The following is an 18941-nucleotide window of genomic DNA, read 5'->3' as shown; positions in this document are numbered from 1 at the left end:
TGCATCTGAAGGCCTGTTTATCTCCAAACCAGTTGGGGATGAAATTGTTGTTTCTCATTATTTCAGTTGGTGTATTATTTTGTGGCATTTCACCTAGAAGGCTCCCTTAACATTTTATTACAATATGAAGTATGATGTAAGTAATGTAACCCATGTGGTACTGTGTTATCTGTCTTGTGGGGGCTGGGGGTTAATACAGATATTCAGAAAACCTTGTTAAAATAAACTTTCATAGCCACAAATCTCTTACTGGTCTGGATGGGCTGTATCAGTCACACTTACTCCCTTTTACTTGAAACATGAGGTAAAGTGCTGTCTTTCTCAAAATCGTGCCTAAAACCAATCTGATTTTAAGAGAAGCTTTAAAATGTGCTTCCTTTTTTTTTAATTGAACTTACTGTTACAGCCCATAAACATTTGGGGTCAAGAGCTCACTTCCTTAAAATATGCCAAATGGGATTAGTCTTGAACTTCCAAGAAATAAATATTAGGTGGAAACTGATGTTTATTTATTTCATATGGAGGGCACCAAGATTCTTATTGGCATAGCTTGTTGTTCACAAATTTAGTCTCATTTAAGTCACTGTGGGATTTTTATTTGCCTGTGGGTTTGTTACAGTAAATGCTAAAAGATAAATATAATATAGTTTTTAAAAGAAAAGAAAAATAAAAAAGATAGAGATTTAAGCTCTATATGACTCCCTGTCCTATGTTTTTCTCTGCCCCACTATGTCCGTTCTTCTCCAAAATGAGCACTGGGAATACAAACACATCTCACCACATGAAGTCAGCATTGCCAAGTCTTTTGGACTCAAGGGGACGAAGCTTTGGGGAGCACTGTCTGGCCGTGCCTCCCTGCCAGTTTCCTGCTCCGCTACTCTCTGAGCTGGAGAGGCTGGTTTTGCAGGCCAGCAGACCGCAGCCCTCGTGCGGCAAAGCACACGCCGCAGCTTGGAAAAGCTGCCCGTGCTGCTTTGGAGCACGCTGTTTCCAGCGCCCGTGTGCGTGGCGGGCGGGAAGCCTGGGGGACCGACTCATCCTTGCGCCCATCCTGTCTCCCTGCAGATGCAGAGCCCAGCTGCTGAGCACCCTGGCAGCGGCTGGTGGCACATCGGCGTGGCGAGGAACGGCGGCAGAGGTGTTTGTGTGCCCTGAGTGAAGGCTCTGGCGTCGAACACTGTCAAGCAGAATATATGCTGGTGTGGTGGAAGAAAGGCAAAAGTCAACTGGTAAGAAATGTGGCTTACTCATATGCCTTTCTTGAAGGATGAGGTGAACAGTTGCAGCAGGATAGCGCTGTATTTCTAAATGTGCTTGTCAGCCTGTTTACAGAGTGTGTGAAGACCAAAAACTTAACAGTGCACAAAGAACTGCCCCAAAGAAATTAAGATCTTGCCTTCAATATTTAGAAGTATAATTGTGCTTGGTAATCAAAGGTTAATTCAGCTTCTGCCTTACTTGAATGTTCATTTCTTTCACTTGGGGAGGCCAAGTATTTTGGACCCTCCCACACTGGATGCAAAATTATGCTTGGCATGCCTAGACATGTTTGCTGATTGCAATGTTTTAACATTATTTCCTTGAACAGTAGCACCAGAGACATTTTGTCTGGGAACCATGCTAGTAGAACACAACCACTCCCATCCATTTCACAAATGCAGATTTATTTGGAGCACCTGCTGAAGGAAAATGATGGTCATTGACTTGTTTCATTCTCTGGCTTAGAGCTTCATTCACAAAATACAACTGTCTCTCATTAGCCCTGCAAAGTACATCTGCTGGCTTCAGACAAGTATGTTTCAGAAAGGTTCCCTGATATGCCAAATTTGCAGGAGGGGGCAGCTCTCTCCCATTGTGGCAGCACACATTACAACAGTGTAATACATGACTAATCTGTTAGCAGAGAAATAATTCCTCGTTGTCCTGCAAGTAAAAACCAATTGGACTTGCTTCTCTGCTGCTGCATGCTTTGTGGAGGCATTTACACCTGTGAAAACCAATGTAAAAAAGTAGTTATTATGTATGTTGGAATGGGTTTAGTAATGTCTCCATGCAATTTGCACAGAAGTAAATGATGGTGCAGAACTGGAAAATCAAGGTTTGTTTTTTGAAAACAGTCCTTCCACTCCCAGGGTCAGGCCTGTGGTTTGGAAGATGATACAGACAAGGTCTAAGATGAAAAACAGGTTGTGCTTGTACTTTTGAAATCTTCACCATAATGTAGTTCTTGTGAGGATTAACATTCTGTAGGAAGTCCTCTGTGTTACACAGTTAATCTGACGCTCACCAAATCATAGAAGAAATTACATATGGAAATTAATTTTGTTCCTTGTTGTTTTCTTTGCTTTGGAGGTCACTTCTCCTTTCCTCTTTATGCAACACAAGCAAAACCCACTGGAGCAGAGCTTTGATCTATAGGCAATCCCAAACCTCATTATAACTGACAGGGATGCTGGCTGTGCTTTGTTCAGGAAGGAGCAATTAAGTTCTTTTATGGCATAAGATAGCTAAAAACGAGAAACTGCTGCCCATGGCACAGGGGTGCGTGGCCAAGTGCTAAGATGAGCTAACTTGTATGAGCAAGCACTAATTTAGGGAAAGTCAGGGACACTTTTCTAGCGACTGCTTGTGAGTGCAGCAGCAAGAGCCCAGATTGGTTGCAGCTGTGTTTGCCTGTGTGCATGTCTGGGACCGGAAACACCACGCAAGAGCCAGCAGACAGTGGGAGAAGCAGTGGTGTATGGCCCTGAGAAAAAGCCAAGGGACAGCTTCTTCTGGGCAAGCATCCTGGCTGGAGCAGCAAACTTGGACTGCTGCACAGTTCTCCCTCCCATTTGCTTCCTCTGCGTGCAAGGAAATGGGACGTGGCTGTACATTCTTTGTAAATAAATAGGATTTTGCTAAGGAGCTGACTGAATTCATCATTGATTCCCCCCCATGTCCCTCCGCAGAAAAATCTGGCAAAGTTCTGCATATTAGTTAACTCTATAGGTCAAAGTTCTGTATGCAAAACTACAGAGCTTTTCAGTGCTGCTAAAATAACCACCAGAGACCCTGCAGATATCAAGGCAGTCTCTGAAATTCAGACCTCAAAACAGCAGTTGATCATTTCAGTTGCTGATGATCCTTCATGGATTTTTAATGCCTGGTATTTCTACAATCCATATTAAAAGTAGCTTTTATGGAACAATAACAAGAAACTGCTTTCTCTGATCCCTTGTTTGGAATGTTTAATATAGTCCAGATGTATCTGTTGAAAAGAAATGTAGTCAGATACAATATAGTTGTGAAGTATTCATACATCAGTAAGGTGTTTGATATGTCGAGCTGTTTTGAATAATTTATTTATTTGTGTTATCTTACGGTATCTTATCAAGCTGCTCTAAGGTCTTGCAGATTTATGTCCATATTTAGGTTCCCACAGCGACTACATTATTCACCTCAGACTGAGAGTATGCTCACCCCAGCACAGCTTAATAAAGCAGAGTCCTTCAAGCTAGAGTCCTGAAGCTGAACTGTATTCTGTGTGTGCTCTGACACCTCCCTAACGGGACATGAAGCCTTAGCCTTAGTGGGAAGGCAGGTTTGCAGCCAAGGATAAGACTGTAAAATGCCCTCAACTCACCTCTTTTCCCCGGAGCTTCACCCCAGGAGACAATTACAATCCAACAAGTCTTTGGTTCAGAGGTGCTTTACTGATAGGGAGTACAAATCTGGGAAGAAAAAAATGCTGCTTTTAACTCCAACTATAGTTATCAATCAGTTCTTCTCCAGCAAAGCACAGCGGGTGCCTGGAGCCTGGAATGAGCAGCTGGTGTGGCCGAGGGCAAGGCTGTGTTACTTTTGGCAGCAGTGCTGGCAATAGCTGGCTGGAAGCCTTTGTGAAATTATGGCCTGTGGGGGCACTTCTGGTTTATGCTGACGTGGGTGCAGGCTGCCACCGAAGCAGGCCCTCTCACTGGCTCATCCTGGCGCTGGTGTTTGTTCGGCTGCAGGATCAGCTGGCTGCCAAAATTGATCCCGCTGGAAACTTCTTTTTTTTTTTTTTTTGTAAACTGGATTAGCTTCCAGCTCTGTTGGCAAGTTGATCAGGCTTAACATGTGGCTGCATGAGTGTCGTAGCCAGCAGAGAGGAGGCATCAGGAAAGCATGACTAAGGAAAGGGGAAAGGATGGAATGATGACTTTTGCCAGTAGTACAATCTTGTCTTAGCTTAATCCCCCGAGAATCTGCCTGTCAGGGTAGAGTTACCTGTTACAACTTGAGTCACGTTAATGGCTTGCTTCCACTGGATGAGAAAAATCTTGTTACTCTTTTCCTCGCTCTTTTGACGTTAGACCTGGCGATTGTCTAATCTTGCATTGGACTGATTTAACTTGTTGAATCAGCACAAAATTCACCTCGACAAAGAAAAGGGAATAGTGTTCTGCTTACTGAGTGGGTGGAATCAGCTCAGCAGAGCATCTGCAGAGGCTGGCAGAGCTAGGACAGGCAAGGGGAGTAGTAGCTGTCAGCTCTGAGGTCGCTGACTGAACCACAACTCAGAGCTTCCGTCTCAGAAATATCCTTGCATAGTGCTTATTAGAAGAGCCACAATCTGGGTTCTTTCTGTAGTTTAAAGATGACAGTAGAGGAATGCCCTTTGTCTTACAAAAAATATAGTGCTTGTCTTGAAAATCTGGAAATTACCACAATCGTATAATTCCTTCCAAATTTCTACCCCTGTATATTTTCAACCTTCCCATAACTAAGTGGCATTTATCCTAACACTACCTTTCAAGCTGGGCCTCTCCTTTGAGCCTAGGTTTCCCTTGGCTTTGTTTATCTATTACTCCACAGATCTACAAGTGTACTTTTCCATCAGCCAGAGCTTTTCTCTGAAACTTCCACAACCGGCCTTTGATGCTGCCTTGGGAAGACACTGTGCTCTTGGATGCAGGAATGCAAGCTCATAAACTGCTACTGAAAGTGCTGCTATTGAAACAGAGTTAAAAAGTATAGAAAGATGGACTTGTATGTGTGCAAAATGGTTGTGTGTGACTCAGATAAGAAGTAGAAGAGTGCCCAAATTCTATTTGATTATGCTCAGGACAGCCGTGGGACACTTAAGTAGGGTGCTGGCTAGGCAGTGTTTCTATGCACAGAAATCCTGCTGTGTGTTTGCCCAGAAGTTTAAGCTTTCCTCTTTGACAGAAGAAATCAAAGGTAAGGAGGGACAAGAACATTTTCAGGTGGACCTAGTGAAGAGGCATTGTCCCAGGTGGGCAGGGAACCACTCTTTCAGCCATTCAGCTCCTTCTTCATTTATAAGGAGACAGAGTTGGGCCAGCCCAAAGAATTAATAGAGAATAAAACATACTCTAAAAATATATAAAAAATTTATATGAGAAATAGATGGAAATAATGAGCAAGAAATCTAAAATGCCATGTTGTTAATCTTTAACCATAAAATTACAGAGAAGATTAATAGGACACAGAAATTCTTGATATAAAAGTGGCTGTTGGGCAAGTGTAGACAAGGAGTACTCAGCAAATGTAACTGCACAAGCATTGGGATATAATTTGAAAGCAGTTTAGGTGGCTGAGGGAAACTATCTGGAATTACTTGTTTTTAATAAACATCAAACAAGATGCTGGACAATTAAGAAGAAACAAGCAGGATGTTGAAATACATCTGAAGGTCTAGATTGTTTTTGTGCAACAAGTCTACCTGCTGGGGCTGTTTCTCCAGTGGATAGTGGAAGAAATGCCTCAGTGTGTAGGCACTCTGAAAGGAATTTTCAAAAATGCTTGTCCTTGGTCAAACTGTTCCCATTGAGTTCAGCTGAGCAGACAGGCCAGCTTGGGTGGGGCAGTAAGGAGAGAAGGTGAGGAGTAACTGCAGTGAATTGGTGAAGCATAACCTTGGCATGTTATTGAATGGCTTTTAAGATCCAGATTCCTAAATAATGAGAAGAAATATGTCATATGTACAAGGGAGCTTCATTTGATAGAAATATGGTCTGATTTGTGATGTTCCTTGGGTGGATAGTCCTGGAGGTGAAGAGTCTCCCCTGTGCTGATGAGTGACAGGACTGCAGTGGCTGCGGAGTAGGGGAGTGAAGGGATTCAGGAGACAGAGTATGTACATTTCGGAACAGCTTTTGATGTAGTATTTCACAAAGTCTAACTTGAAAATAAGTTCAGTTTGACTTTGATGTGAGACCTGTTCTGTTGACTGAGAACTAACAGAACTGCAAAAGAGATATGGAACACAAAGGTCCTCTGACATCTCAGCACTTCCAGACTCAGTTTCACGGTCCTGTAATTAGAATGTTCTTTCAAGTGGACATGGAATCTCTTCTGCTCCATTTCCCGGGGACTAGTCAGTGTTTTGTGGAAAACCTGCACTGGTTTTACGGCCACGTTAACTCTCCAAATGATTCACCAGCTGGAAACGGTATAACCAGTGTGCTCAAGCAAATAAGAATGAGTCGCTATCCTTTTATGAAGCACATAAGGCTATCTGTCTCAAATTATGTTTTCTTTTAATAAGTGCTTTCGGAAGGTGGCAGATCCCCAGCAGCATTGTCACCCAGCAGCGCCCCTCCCTAGGCTGTGCAACGTGCGCCTGTGAACTGCAGGCTCAAGTGTAATTTAACAGAGTTAACAAACAACAGAAACCCGTATATATCTCGGCGGAGGCACAGACTGCAGCCTCGGCCGCCGCCTTAGGCAAGCAGCATCCACCGCCGGCCCTCTCTCCTGGCAGCTCCGGAGGCCCTTCCTGGCCGTTCACAGGCAAGCGGAGGAAGGGAAGAGACGCAGCAGCTCCTGCCCTGGGGCTGGATCGGCGGCCGCGGGCCAAGGTGGGTGGGACGGCGGGGCAGCAGCTCCCGGCCGATCGTTCCGGCGGGCCCGGGCCGGGCGGCAGGGCGGGAGCGGCGGGCCCGGAAGGCGGGCAGCGGCCGGGGCGGGAGCGCGGCGAGCCGTGCGAGTGAGCGAGGCGGCCGGTCCCCAGCCTGCCCCGGCCCCCCGCGGCCCCGGCCTGCCATGGTGAGTAGCGGGGCCCGGGGGCGGCAGGATGGGCGGGCGCGGCCGGGCGAGCGCAGGCCGCGGCTTTGTGAGAGGCGGCGGCAGTGCCTGGGCCGGGGGACGCTGCTGCCGCGGCCGGAGCCGCCGGTTCCGCGGGCAGCCGCCATCCCCCTGAGCCCCGCTGTGCTCCGCGGGGCGCGGGCGGACCTGCACGGCCTCCCTGCCCCGGGCTGCGGTGCCGGGCGGAGCGCTGAGACCCCCGCGGAGGCCAGGGCCGGCGGCTGGCTGCAGTGTCGGCGTTTAGGGGCGATTCCCCGCTGGAATTGGAGAGGGGGGTTGTAACCAGGAGCAGCAAGGGAACCTCTGCCAGGTTAAGGGACAGTGGGGGTGAGCGCAGGGACCAACGCTGGGGCAGCCCCTGCGCTCGACAGACCGCCCAGCCCTGGGGGTGAAACGGTGTTCATGGGACTGTGTATGCACTGAGCACAGATCGCTTATTTCTCCAGGCCTTCCTGCCTTTCGGGAGTCTGGACGTGTTGGATCTGCCTGGTGCTCCTGAAAAAACTTTTGGCCATGAAATACCAGGTTTAAAGCATGGGCAATTTACCCATGTCTTTTTGGCTGTCTGGATAGCAACTTTCCAGTAGCTGAAAGGGGTCTACAGGGAAGCCAGAGAGGGACTCTTCATCAGGAACTATAGGAACAGAACAAGGAGTGATGTGTACAAACTGAATGAGGGGAAATTTTATTTAGATATTGGGAAGAAATTCTTTACTGTGGGAGCAGTGGCACTGGAACAGGTTGCCCAGGGACATTGTGGATGCCCCAGTCCTGGCAGTGGTCAAGGCCAGGTTAGGTAAGGCCTTGGGCAACCTGGTCTAGTGGTTGGTGTCCCTGCCCATGGCAGGGGCAGCTGGGACTAGATAATCTTCAAAGTCCTTCTCAACCCCTTAACATTCTATGATGCTATGTTACCTACTGCTCATGGAGGTCAGTTGTTCCACAATAAAATGTATACAGTGACCCTCCATTAGATTGCAGTTTCTCTCAGTGGAGTGAACAGGGTTAAGATCATAGCTGCTGGAATGAGGATCTTCCATCTCTCTTCTCCTCTGTGTAGGACTCTTTTTAGGGCTGATTCAACACACCAGTCTGACAGAAGGCTGGTGAAATTGCTCATAGGGGGTCCTGACACAGACCAGGGTCCTTGCCAAGGAAGGGAGATGTGACGTCTCCTGACTAGCTCAACTGCTTGTAGAAATGTAGCTTGACTTGGTCACATCTCATTTAGAACAGTTACACGCCATTGCAGGAAACTTGTCATTCAGAGGTTATCTTTTTGGTTTTTTTGAAGCCTGGTGAAATTCTGGTTTCGCTTTCAGCATGCTGCTGGCTGATAAACCCAACTTCTGTGCTGAGAAGCATGCTAAATGAATTTTTGTCTGGAGTGGGGGAAAAAGCTACTGTGGTTGTTTTTGCTTTTATGGTTTGATGTCGTTTGTCATTCTTCTTCCTAATGATAAAACTGTGCAAGTTGCTATTTCTGATGGGTGACATCTGTTGGGTTTATACCCAGAGATGCTTTTGGTCCATGTGCTACAAGTGGGGAATTCCAGGGCAACCCAAATCTGGGTCAGAGGTTCCACAGAAAAATTCCCAGTGGAAAAGTTGAAATGTAGCTGTAGTTCATAACAGAAATACCAGGTTGCTAAGGGATGTTTCAATCCACAGACAATTTACTGTCTGAAATTAAAGAAGACAGAAGTTAATCTGTCCTACCAATCATACAGGTCTTCAGTATTTTTGGTTTGGCATTTCTGGTGTTGTAAGAGGGGGAAGTTTGTAGACCTGCCCATTTATTTTTTTAAAATCCAGTGTTTTTAATGATGTTGTATAAAGATTTTGAAATTCAGTTATATTTATAAAGCATAATTATGTAATTCGGTAAGTAGGGTTGAAATGTAACAGGGTAATATTAGTTGGATCATGAAGCCTTTTTGTGTATGTTTTTTTGTATTTTTAGGAGTGTGAAAATATTCGGTGTTTGTCCTGCAATTTTGATGGAAAGTGTTATAGTGAGCATTTTCTGCATTGGTTTGCAGTTCTTGCTGTCAGGCATGCAAAGCTGCTTTTCCGGCTCCCCAACTGGGAAGTAAAATCCTCCCTTGTAAAGGAGATGGACCACAGCAAATATTTTCTGCCCTGTGCATTTCCATTTACTAAGAGATGGAAAACTGTCATTTTAGTTTTGTAGTTATTATCCTCTTTAACACATGAGCAGAACTGATCTTTGTGCTGCTACTGTGGCTAAAAGCTATGAGTACAAGTTAGAGAGAGCTGCTCATAAAATGGAGGATTCAAGAGTGGAGGGATGAAATTATCATCTTCCTGTCATCCCATTATTTTTACCACTAGGTAAAAATAAAGATGGAAGAAAAAGATGGAAGAGAAACGTTGCTTTGAGAGCATGCAAGGTGCTTCAAAACTACATTCTCCTCACAGAAAGTGAGGTTTGTGAATGGGATCTGTGGGCTTACAGGAAACCCATTAGTTAGAGTTATTAGACCTTTCCTCTGGGACTTTTTCCCCACTTGTAGTGGTGGCTTCTTCTGTCTCTTGACTTTAGTTCTGAGTAAAAAAGCTGGCAACTTCTCCAAAGTCTCTTTTGTCCAGCAAGCACAGAAAATATGTGGAGGGGCATAAGCACATAAGCATGGTTGTCTCAAACATTCTGACTGTCGTGCTGTGACAGGAAAGTTGGGATTGGGAAGGAGGGTCCCACTGAGGCAGGGAAGCGCTGTTGTGAGCCAGCTTCCCTTTCATTGCTGGGCTTGTTAATCAGCCTGGAGGCTTATATTTAGTGTGCCTGCAGCAAGAGAAAGGTCAAGTCCTGGGCACCTCACTAAAGGGGGCTCCCGGGCCCCCAGTCTCTCCACTCATTTCCTGAAGGGCTCTAAGGGTTTACTGTGCGTGTGCCAGCAGCAGCAAATGGCACAAAAAATGAGGGGATGTGCCCTAGGGAAACTGTAAAAGGGAGGGGATCGGTCCCAGGCTTTTGTTGATCCCAGATCTGGACTGTACACAGTGGCAGGACCAGTGCGGGATCTAAGGACTGGTGGTCTTTTTCCTTCACTTTCTCTATTTTCTGTCTTTACTCTCTCCTCTCTTGTTCTATCCCAGCAAGTGCAGCAATTGCGTTTCACCCCTTGCTCTGTGCTGAAGTTTGCTGGGAGAGTCGGGAGCTTGGTAAAGTTCATTGTAAAAGTCAAGAGCTTGTTAGCCAACACTTCTACAACTAAATAGTGGGATATCTGTTGGAGTTAAGGTGGCTATATAATAAAGGATAAGAGTTCCTGACACTGTGCTGCTGTCTTTGTTCAGCCCACTGACAATTTGTACTGAATTTTCAGTCTGTGACAACCCTTCCTCCTCACTTGAAAAGCATGGGAGGTTTGCTTACACTTCCCAAGAACAGCTTTTACTGTGAAGTCTTATTGGGACTATTGGTCCTTTTGTGAAGGAAAGTCAGGAGTGACCTCACTTTTCTTCCTGATAGTGAACTTTGCTTTCCTTGGGTCAGAGGTATTGTTTTTAATGCTCTTCTTGTCCTGTGCAGCATGGATCTTCCCTTGCAGGTCTCTTCTTGGCTCCCATGTTTTCCACTTCATATTTCTTTGAGGGGACAGAAACCTTAGAAATTACATCAAAACTAATTAAGAGCTCATTCACATGCCTTGATGTCACAGCAGTACTTTGATGCACTTTTCTGTGATGTCTTTCAATTTATAAAATGAATTTTATTACATATATATGAATATATGTTGTATAATACGGAAGGAATGCAAGGGAAGTATCTTTCTAATTATAGCTCAAAACAAAGTGTTTGAGATCTTTAGATGATACAGACTGTCACCTACTTTGGTCTTTATTAGCTATTTGTTTTCTTAGAGCATGCTGTAACTTACAGGGTGTCTGCATCTGAGAACTTGGCTTTAGTTAGAGGCAGGGGGAGGGTAGTGCGCTGGGTCCCTTCACTGAGACTTCCCAGTAGGAAGGATTACGCGATAAATATTCTTCCTATAGGTTCTCTCCACAGAAAGAAATTACTGAGGCGTGAATGCTGTGAGAATGGAATTGGAAATAGAGATTGTAGATGAGTAAAAATGTTTAACAGTTTTGTATCATGATGAATTATCAAGGATTACAGGTGGCTGTTATTTGAAGTATTTTAACTTTGTGCTGAATGGCTCAATAGTAACACAGTCAGTTGGTTATTTAAAAATACTGCAGGAGCAAGAGAAAAGCTAATTCTTAAAGTGAGTGGTGACTCTCCTTTGTAGATCAAAAAGACATATCATGTATTCTGTAGCAGCAGAAATACTGCAGCTGGGCTTTTTCAGTCACTTTTAGTATTGTCTACAGTACCAGAGTGTGGTTGAAACTGGAAGCCTTGGATGAGTAGAGCAAGTAGAAAGTAATCAAATCTTAGCAGAGTGTATTGGTTATGTATCTTCTGTGCAAATCCCATTTCTGTGTATTGCATCAGCAAGGAAAGATGTAAGTCTTGCACTGTTATTATGAGTACATGAGTTATTTTCTTTAAGAATCCTTGCTGGGATTGGCAAGCGTTCTTTTCCAGCATTTCTAGTTGAGAGTCCAAAAAAATCGTTCTGCCTGAGCATTGCACCATTCTTGTGCCCGCCATTTGCTGGCCAGGTACCACAGCTAAGGGGGATTGGCTGCAAAAACTCAGCTGAGGCTCTGTCTTAAGGATACTGGAAGAAAAAATACATCCTTCTCTCACTGAGACGTGTCTCAGATGGAGATTGGTTTTTGTATGGTCTCCTTGAGGGAGAAATACATTTTGTAAGTTCTGTTACCATCATTTTCTCTTTCCTAGGACATGATGGAGCTCCTAGAGGAAGATCTGACCTGTCCCATTTGCTGTAGCCTGTTTGATGATCCTCGTGTCCTGCCCTGTTCACACAATTTCTGCAGAAAGTGTCTGGAAGGAATTCTTGAGGGAAATGTGCGGAATGTGCTTTGGAGGCCATCCCCTTTCAAGTGCCCCACATGCAGGAAGGAGACTCCTGTCACTGGAATCAACAGCTTGCAGGTCAACTATTCCCTGAAAGGGATCGTGGAGAAGTACAACAAAATCAAAGTAACTCCAAAAATGCCTGTGTGCAAAGTGCACAGTGGGCAACCCCTTAACATTTTTTGCAGGACAGACATGCAGCTGATCTGTGGGGTTTGTGCCACCCGTGGTGATCACACAAAGCATGTTTTCTGTTCCATTGAAGAAGCTTATTCCCAGGAGAAGCGGGCTTTTGAAACCTTGTTTCAGGGATTTGAAACTTGGCGTTGTGGAGATGCTCTCTCACGGCTGGATACCTTAGAGACCAGTAAGAGGAAAGCTCTGCAGATGCTGACGAAAGATTCTGACAAAGTGAAGGAGTTCTTTGAGAAGCTGCAGCACACACTGGAGCAGAAACGAAATGAGATTCTGTCTGACTTTGAGACCATGAAGCTTGCAGTGATGCAGGCCTATGATCCAGAAATCAATAAACTGAACACGATTCTGCAAGAGCAGCGGATGGCTTTTAACATTGCAGAGGCCTTCAAAGATGTGTCTGAACCCATTATATTTCTGCAACAGATGCAGGAATTCAGGGAAAAAATCAAGGTGCTCAAAGAAACCCCTTTACCTTGTTCCACTGTGGACATCAGTCCCACAATGAAGAGCTTTGATACCAGCCAATGGAATGGAATAAAACTTGTTGATGTGGACAAACTTTCCTTGCCTCAGGAAAGCAACACTTTCAAATTCAAGATTCCCTCAATCTTTTCACGCAGATTTATAGTGAACTCTCTTATTTTCTTGCTTATTCTTGCTGTCACCAGAATGTCCTTTGTGGAGTCAGTCATTGACAACCTCCAGTGCTGGAAATCTCAGTTCCTTACAATTTGCTTGTCCTATTTGGCAGATACTGTGGAGATAGCAGATCATGCAGTCTTTTACTGGGAACAGATGACAGATGGAGCTTCACTGTTAAGAGAAAAGTGTAAAAACTATACATTGGTTGTACTGGATAACGTTGCACAGTTTGTGTGCAAATATAAACTGTTGTGAAGCGTCTGCTGGAATATAAGAACTAAGAGAGATCTGGGAAAGAAAACATGGGAGTTCTCAAATTAATTGGTCTTTTCAGACTTCCAGAGAAAACATTCAAAGATTCAAAATGATTCCAAAACATTCATAATGTTCACATAGTTTGACCACTGCTAAATCAGAAAATGAAATGGAGCTTTGAAGAACACTTTGTGGATTCTTCTTTCAGTGATGATTATGGTAATATTACTCACTGTAAATCATTTTTCTTACCAAAATACAGGGCCAAACTATCTTTAGTTTGATGTTAATGTAATTGTAGAATAAGGTAAAAGATTGTAGTTTAAAAAAAAATCTAACTGGGAGATTGTTTGGAAAGAGGAGGAAGAGTTGTGACTGAGGTGAGCACTGTGCTGACAGGTTTGCTGAGGACTGCCCTTCCACTGCAAAATGCAGCGTGCATCATTCATGTTCTGGAACCAGCTTCTATCTGACAATGTTACTTCTTTCTGAAATAGCTATATGTTTTGGTTTGGTTTTGTGGGGTATTTTTTTTGTATAACCAAATATTGTAATTACCCTGTGCATTCAGATTACATATTCTATACAAAAATGTATCTTCAGGGCAAGCATAAATTCTAGAGGTAATGATAAGAACAAGCTGCAGAATGGTATGTGCTTTGCAGATAGTTCATACTTTGCAGTTTACTTTTCCAACATCAAACTCTTGGGGTAGCTGGGCTGTTTTGTTAGATCCATGTTTCTCTGAAGCCACACTTTGTTAAAAACTGGCCTTAACATAAAGAACTTAGTGCAATGAAAGGCATACTGGGGTCTGCCACAGGAAGGCAGCCTGGGCTCTAGCCCTGCAGAGGTTGCAGGTAAAACAGTTGCTCTCCTGTCCCTCTCTGCCTCTCCAGATTGCAATTCCAAAGCCAGGAAAAATGACTGGATGATTCCTGGAACAGGTTGTGTGATGCAGCAGGTGTATGGATGTTGGTGGTGTTTGAAGAACCTTGTATAGGTTCTTCTACTGTTGCTGTATTTTTGTATATCTCGTTTCAGGAGCTATTTGAATTTTCTGGTTGTATTGACTTGGCCTTAGATAACAGTGATTTAAAGGGAACCTTAAGCTTGAGTTCTCTGAAGTGCCCTTCTTTCAGAGCACGACTGAAATGTCGTGGTCGTATGAACAGCAGTGTATGGAATGAAAATGTTGAACTGGCATTTCTAGAAAACAAGCATAATGTGTGCCATCCTTTGGGATTATTCGTTTGCCTCTCTCCAGGTTTCATAAATTGTGACAGTCAATTCACTGTATTCCAGTAGTCCTTGCAAGCTGTTCATTTCAAAAATAAAACATTAAATTCCAAAAGTTCAAAATCTCCAAGCAACCAAACCTAGCAAACAAAACTATTGTACATGATATTTACATCTTTGTTGCCTGGGAATCCTGTTGCTGCTCCACACCTCACTCCAAACACTTGCTAAAAGCATGCAATGGTTTTTGCAGCTGCCTTGCAGTTTAGAAAAGATCAAGTCACAGACATGTAGATCAGAGGGCTACGATTCCTGAGTGACTGAGGCAGCCATGAGTAGTCGAGAGGTGGTCTTTCTGAGTGTAGGAGGTGTGAGATTTGTAACCCGGGCTTCCACCTTGCAGCAGTTCCCTGAGTCCAGGCTGGCACGGATGGTGAATGATGATGACCGGGAATTTAAACTGGTGAATGGAGAGTTTTTTGTGGACAGAGATGGAGCTTTGTTTAGTTACATCATGGACTTCTTGAGGACTCTCCAGGTGTCCTTACCAACTGATTTCTCAGACTATCAGAGGCTGCAGAGAGAAGCAGAATTCTATGGACTCTACTCCCTGGCTGACCTCCTGAGCCAAGAACATTTGCTGAAGCCGAGGCTGGAGATCTTGGAAGTGCGTTTTTCTCTCCAAGAAATGCAGGCCTTTTTCCGGATCTTTGGTTCCTGCAGTACCACCATTGAAGCACTAGCTGAGCAGATCACTGTGTTTACAGGGCAGCAGTCAGGACAGGGCTGGAGCAGCCCTTTTCCTTCCCAGAAGCCACTTGTTCCACTTCCTTTGGAAAGACCCTCTCATCACGATCTGGTTTTTCTCTGTGGTACTGAGTATTCTGCTGGTGACCAGTTCGTGGCCAGGTACTGTCCCTAGAGTGACTTCTCATTACGCACGTGTCTTTGTGACTTGCAGTTCATGAAGTGCACGCTAAGTGCTAGCAAAGCTAATTTTAAAGAAACTGAAATATGTTTCCTTCTTTCTGTTCAATATTATCTTTTTCTAGTTCTGAAACACCCAGTTTAATTTGTTACACTGATTTGCCTCTTCTTCAGCTTCCTAAAATACTGTTCTTGATATTTGTTCATGAGTGCTCTTGGGTTTTTCTCTCTGTCTGCAATTTCCTCCTCACTCACTTTAGAATTTCACAGTATCACCTTCTACAGAACATGAAAAACACAGTAAAATGAAGCAAAGGAAACAAAGTAAAGAAGTAAAGTTCTGGGTGGAAACCTAAAATCTCCACTAGCTTGTGGTGCAAAAGGCTTTTATATGGAAAACAGGAAACAGAGAATGGCAAGAAGGGTTAAAAACTCCAGTGGAACTGAGACAGCATTTTGGGGACTAGAAAGCTTTTGTAGAGCTTTTTATTAGGGGGGGAGAGAGAAAAGACAGATTATTAACTATATGCTTCACAGTGGGTTTTCTTTGATTTCAGAGTCAGGTTCTGTTTTTATTAAGATAACTGTGTATCAGTAATTTTTGTGATAGCAGTATCGTATTCTAATGACTACTTAGATTTTTTTTAAGCTGTCTTTTGCTGGATGTCTCTATTGTATGGAGACATGTTCTTACTGTATAAGAAAATGTTAACCTAATTTGTCCTTTGTGGCTGTTAGAACATCTGGAATTTTAAGGAAATTTCATTGAAATATTTCCAGAAATATTCTATTTGAATATATGAACCAACACAACAGTCTTTTGATTATTTTTTTAAGAAAATAAAGTTTATCTTTTTTCCAGCTTTCTTTGGCTAAGCAATTAGAATAAAAACTAGTTTGCATTTGTGAAGCAATATATATGTTTGTGTGCCAAACCTTAACTTTGTAACATTTTACTAATTTTAATGGACTAGCAATTGGTTGAGTAGGTTATGGCAACTTAAATAGTGGGGAAAGTATTTCGGATTTTTAAATTTATTTCTTCAGAATTGGTAAAAATTTCCCTTTGCAGATCAATAGAAAAGCTGATCTTGAGTAATGAAACAAGTCAAATTTTATTATGTTGCCTTGCTGAATTTCTATCTCCTTAATCTTTGTGGTAACATGGACTTTTTTGCCTTTCTTGTGCTTTCCATGAATGTTTGGTGTACTTGCCTGTGAACTGTGGAACAGTTTCCCCTGACAGTTTATACATTTTGTAATAGTATTTTTACCTGACCTCTGCTCCTCAGAATGTCTGGATAGATTCTTACACTGTACTTTATATCAAATAAAATCATTTGAGGCCATGTGGAAATGATTTTCATATTTGTTACCACAGAACCTGCTGTACAAGGTAACTTTGCAATAAATGTCACTGTTTGTAGAGAGAGATCCTGTGTGTTGGAGAGTGATGCTCTTGGGGTGAACGTGACTCTGCTGTCCATCATTTACTCTTGCCTGAAAAACTATTGCAGCATTGCAGAGCCTGTTGTTTTCTTCTCTGTTAAGTGAGACAAGATGGGGGTTGTCACAGGTATTTCTTAAGAAAGTTTTGTGGCAGGGAAGGGTGTGAAAGAGAAGTGCTTCTTCCCCAGCACATAACTGGATGAACTGAGAATTACTCTGAAGGAAAGAGTCCAGTCGTCCTTAAAGGAAAAAAAATATATCTGGAGCCTTGGTTGCTGTAAACATGGTGCAGCTGTGCTGATCTGCACTCTAAAGAAGTAGTTAAAGTGTGTTGTAACTGCTTTTCTTTTTCCCCCTCTGGTTTTAGGTATGTTTCCATAAAGCCTGATAAGAGAAAGCTGATTAATGGTACTAACGTGCTAGGCCTGCTGCTTGACACTTTACTCAAAGATGGATTTCGCCTCATAAGCACCAGGACGGTTGCCAGTGAAGAGAAGGTTGAATGCTACACTTTTGAAAGGATGAAGAGGGCAGCAGGCCTTGCCATCATGGTGAACCAAACCCCAGGGGGCTCTGGGGTAGCACAGGCAAGGACAAGCCAAGTACAGAAATGGAAATAAGGGCTTTTCCTTCCATGTTTTGAATGTAGAAGAGGGATGTGTCAGCACTAGTGGTCTTTTTTGTTTTGTTTTGTTTTGGCTTGTTTGAAACTGCAGCTATTGAGGGAAGTAACAAACACATTTTCTTTCAAGTATTTAGGGGAAAAAATAGCTTTCTTGCCTTTGACTGCTCTACCCTCTTTAAGTAAAAGAAGCCCAGATTCAATACCGGGTTTGTGGACCATATTTCAGCAATTCCAAGAGTTGTTTTTGTTTTTTCTCTGTGCCTAAAATTTAAATGAGGACTCGCAAAGCATCAGCCATCCCTTCCAGAAAATTGTTTTTATGTTCTGTGCTGATCTGCAAGTAGATTTTAAAAACAAGGTAATACATGAAGAAATAACATCTTGATGCAACTGTCATCCCAACAATTAGGAGAAGTGGCTGGAGGAGGAATGCAAACCCCAACAATTGATTAGTGCTTCCACTTACTGACTCTCTTGCAGTTGGCTGAGAGCAGTGTAAGGAGAATGTCCTGAGCTGTGCTGCTGTGTGGTTTTGTGAAAGCCATCGTTGAGATCTGTGAAATAATGTGTGTGACTGTCTCTTGCAGAACACTCTTCTGAGCTCTTCTCCCACTCTGGTGGCATTAAAATGCTCTTTGGTTATGAGAATTAAATGATAAAGATCTTTGTGAACAGAAGGTCAGTTAATTTTTAGTGCTTTCACCACAAAAAGGATGAAAATGTGATGAACAGCCCTTCAGATGAAAGTTTGTACAGTTTCAAACAAAATAGTGCAAAGGATTTTTTAGCACGTGCTAAGTACAACACAATTGGAAGGCTTAGCAGAAGTGGCTTCAAGAGCCTTGTTAGTCCTGTACAAAGCTTTGTAAAGATGCCAAAATTAGCTCAGGTACTGAGAGAGCTAAGTTAATGAAGCTTTATAAATTAAGAATCTTTTGTCCTTCCATCAAGTTAGGGAAAGAAGATAGCAATAACTTCAGGGATTCATTAGTTGCATACCAATTTTCTTGCTGGTAAAACACCATCTTCCCAAGGCTTTGAACAGCCCAGGAGAACCACTTTGGGCTTTATTGGCTGACCAATTAGATCTGGCTTTTCATTAGTTCTAAAATGCATTTCATTAGTTTTAAAATGCATTACTTTATGTGCAGCACTTGATAATGGGAGTGGGACTCAGCCATCTGTTTCTTGCCCTAAAGAGTTTCACTGAAATGGATCTTTCCAGACTGGTGGTTCCACTATCAGACTCCTCTTTTCTTTGGCTACTACTCTGGGGGATTTCAGCTTGACCTGAGTTCAGAAGCTCAGCAGAAACAGTGAGGTCCTCTTTGCTTGTTCTAGAGCTGTTTGGGTTGAGAAGAATATGATTATTGGACTGCATCTCCTAAACTGCTCACAGGTTATGTAATGAATGCAAGAGTGAATGCTTCCACTTCAAATGGTTTTTTTTTTTTTTTTTGTCAGTAATGTCAGTATGTTCATATTTGTCTTGAAGTAAGATATTTCTTACAGCGAGAACCAGCATTCACTGAACAACCTCTCCACAGATGTGGT

General features: G+C 43.2%; 2 protein-coding genes across 3 annotated transcripts; both read left to right on the top strand.

The window, feature by feature from the left end:
* Positions 1 to 6407: 6407 nt before the first annotated feature.
* Positions 6408 to 13156, top strand: TRIM13 (tripartite motif containing 13). 2 transcript variants are annotated; one of them, XM_053934342.1, is made up of 2 exons: positions 6408 to 6848; positions 11915 to 13156. In XM_053934342.1, exon 2 carries the CDS (start codon positions 11918 to 11920, stop codon positions 13145 to 13147), a length of 1230 nt encoding a protein of 409 aa, XP_053790317.1. In that variant the 5' UTR covers positions 6408 to 6848; positions 11915 to 11917; the 3' UTR covers positions 13148 to 13156. The 2 variants fall into 2 exon arrangements, with proteins under 2 accessions (XP_053790317.1, XP_053790316.1); XM_053934341.1 differs by lacking the exon at positions 6408 to 6848 and adding an exon at positions 6900 to 7035.
* Positions 13157 to 14701: 1545 nt separating this feature from the next.
* On the top strand, positions 14702 to 17989 carry KCNRG (potassium channel regulator). The gene is made up of 2 exons (XM_053934343.1): positions 14702 to 15295; positions 17130 to 17989. Exons 1-2 carry the CDS (start codon positions 14718 to 14720, stop codon positions 17380 to 17382), a joined length of 831 nt encoding a protein of 276 aa, XP_053790318.1. The 5' UTR covers positions 14702 to 14717; the 3' UTR covers positions 17383 to 17989.
* The last annotated feature ends 952 nt before the right edge of the window (positions 17990 to 18941 follow it).

This window comes from Vidua chalybeata, chromosome 2 (assembly GCF_026979565.1).
Source record: "Vidua chalybeata isolate OUT-0048 chromosome 2, bVidCha1 merged haplotype, whole genome shotgun sequence".
NCBI classification, from domain to species: Eukaryota; Metazoa; Chordata; class Aves; order Passeriformes; family Viduidae; genus Vidua; species Vidua chalybeata.
Note: the sequence above shows the minus strand (reverse complement) of the source record. Positions and strands in the feature narration are given on the sequence as shown.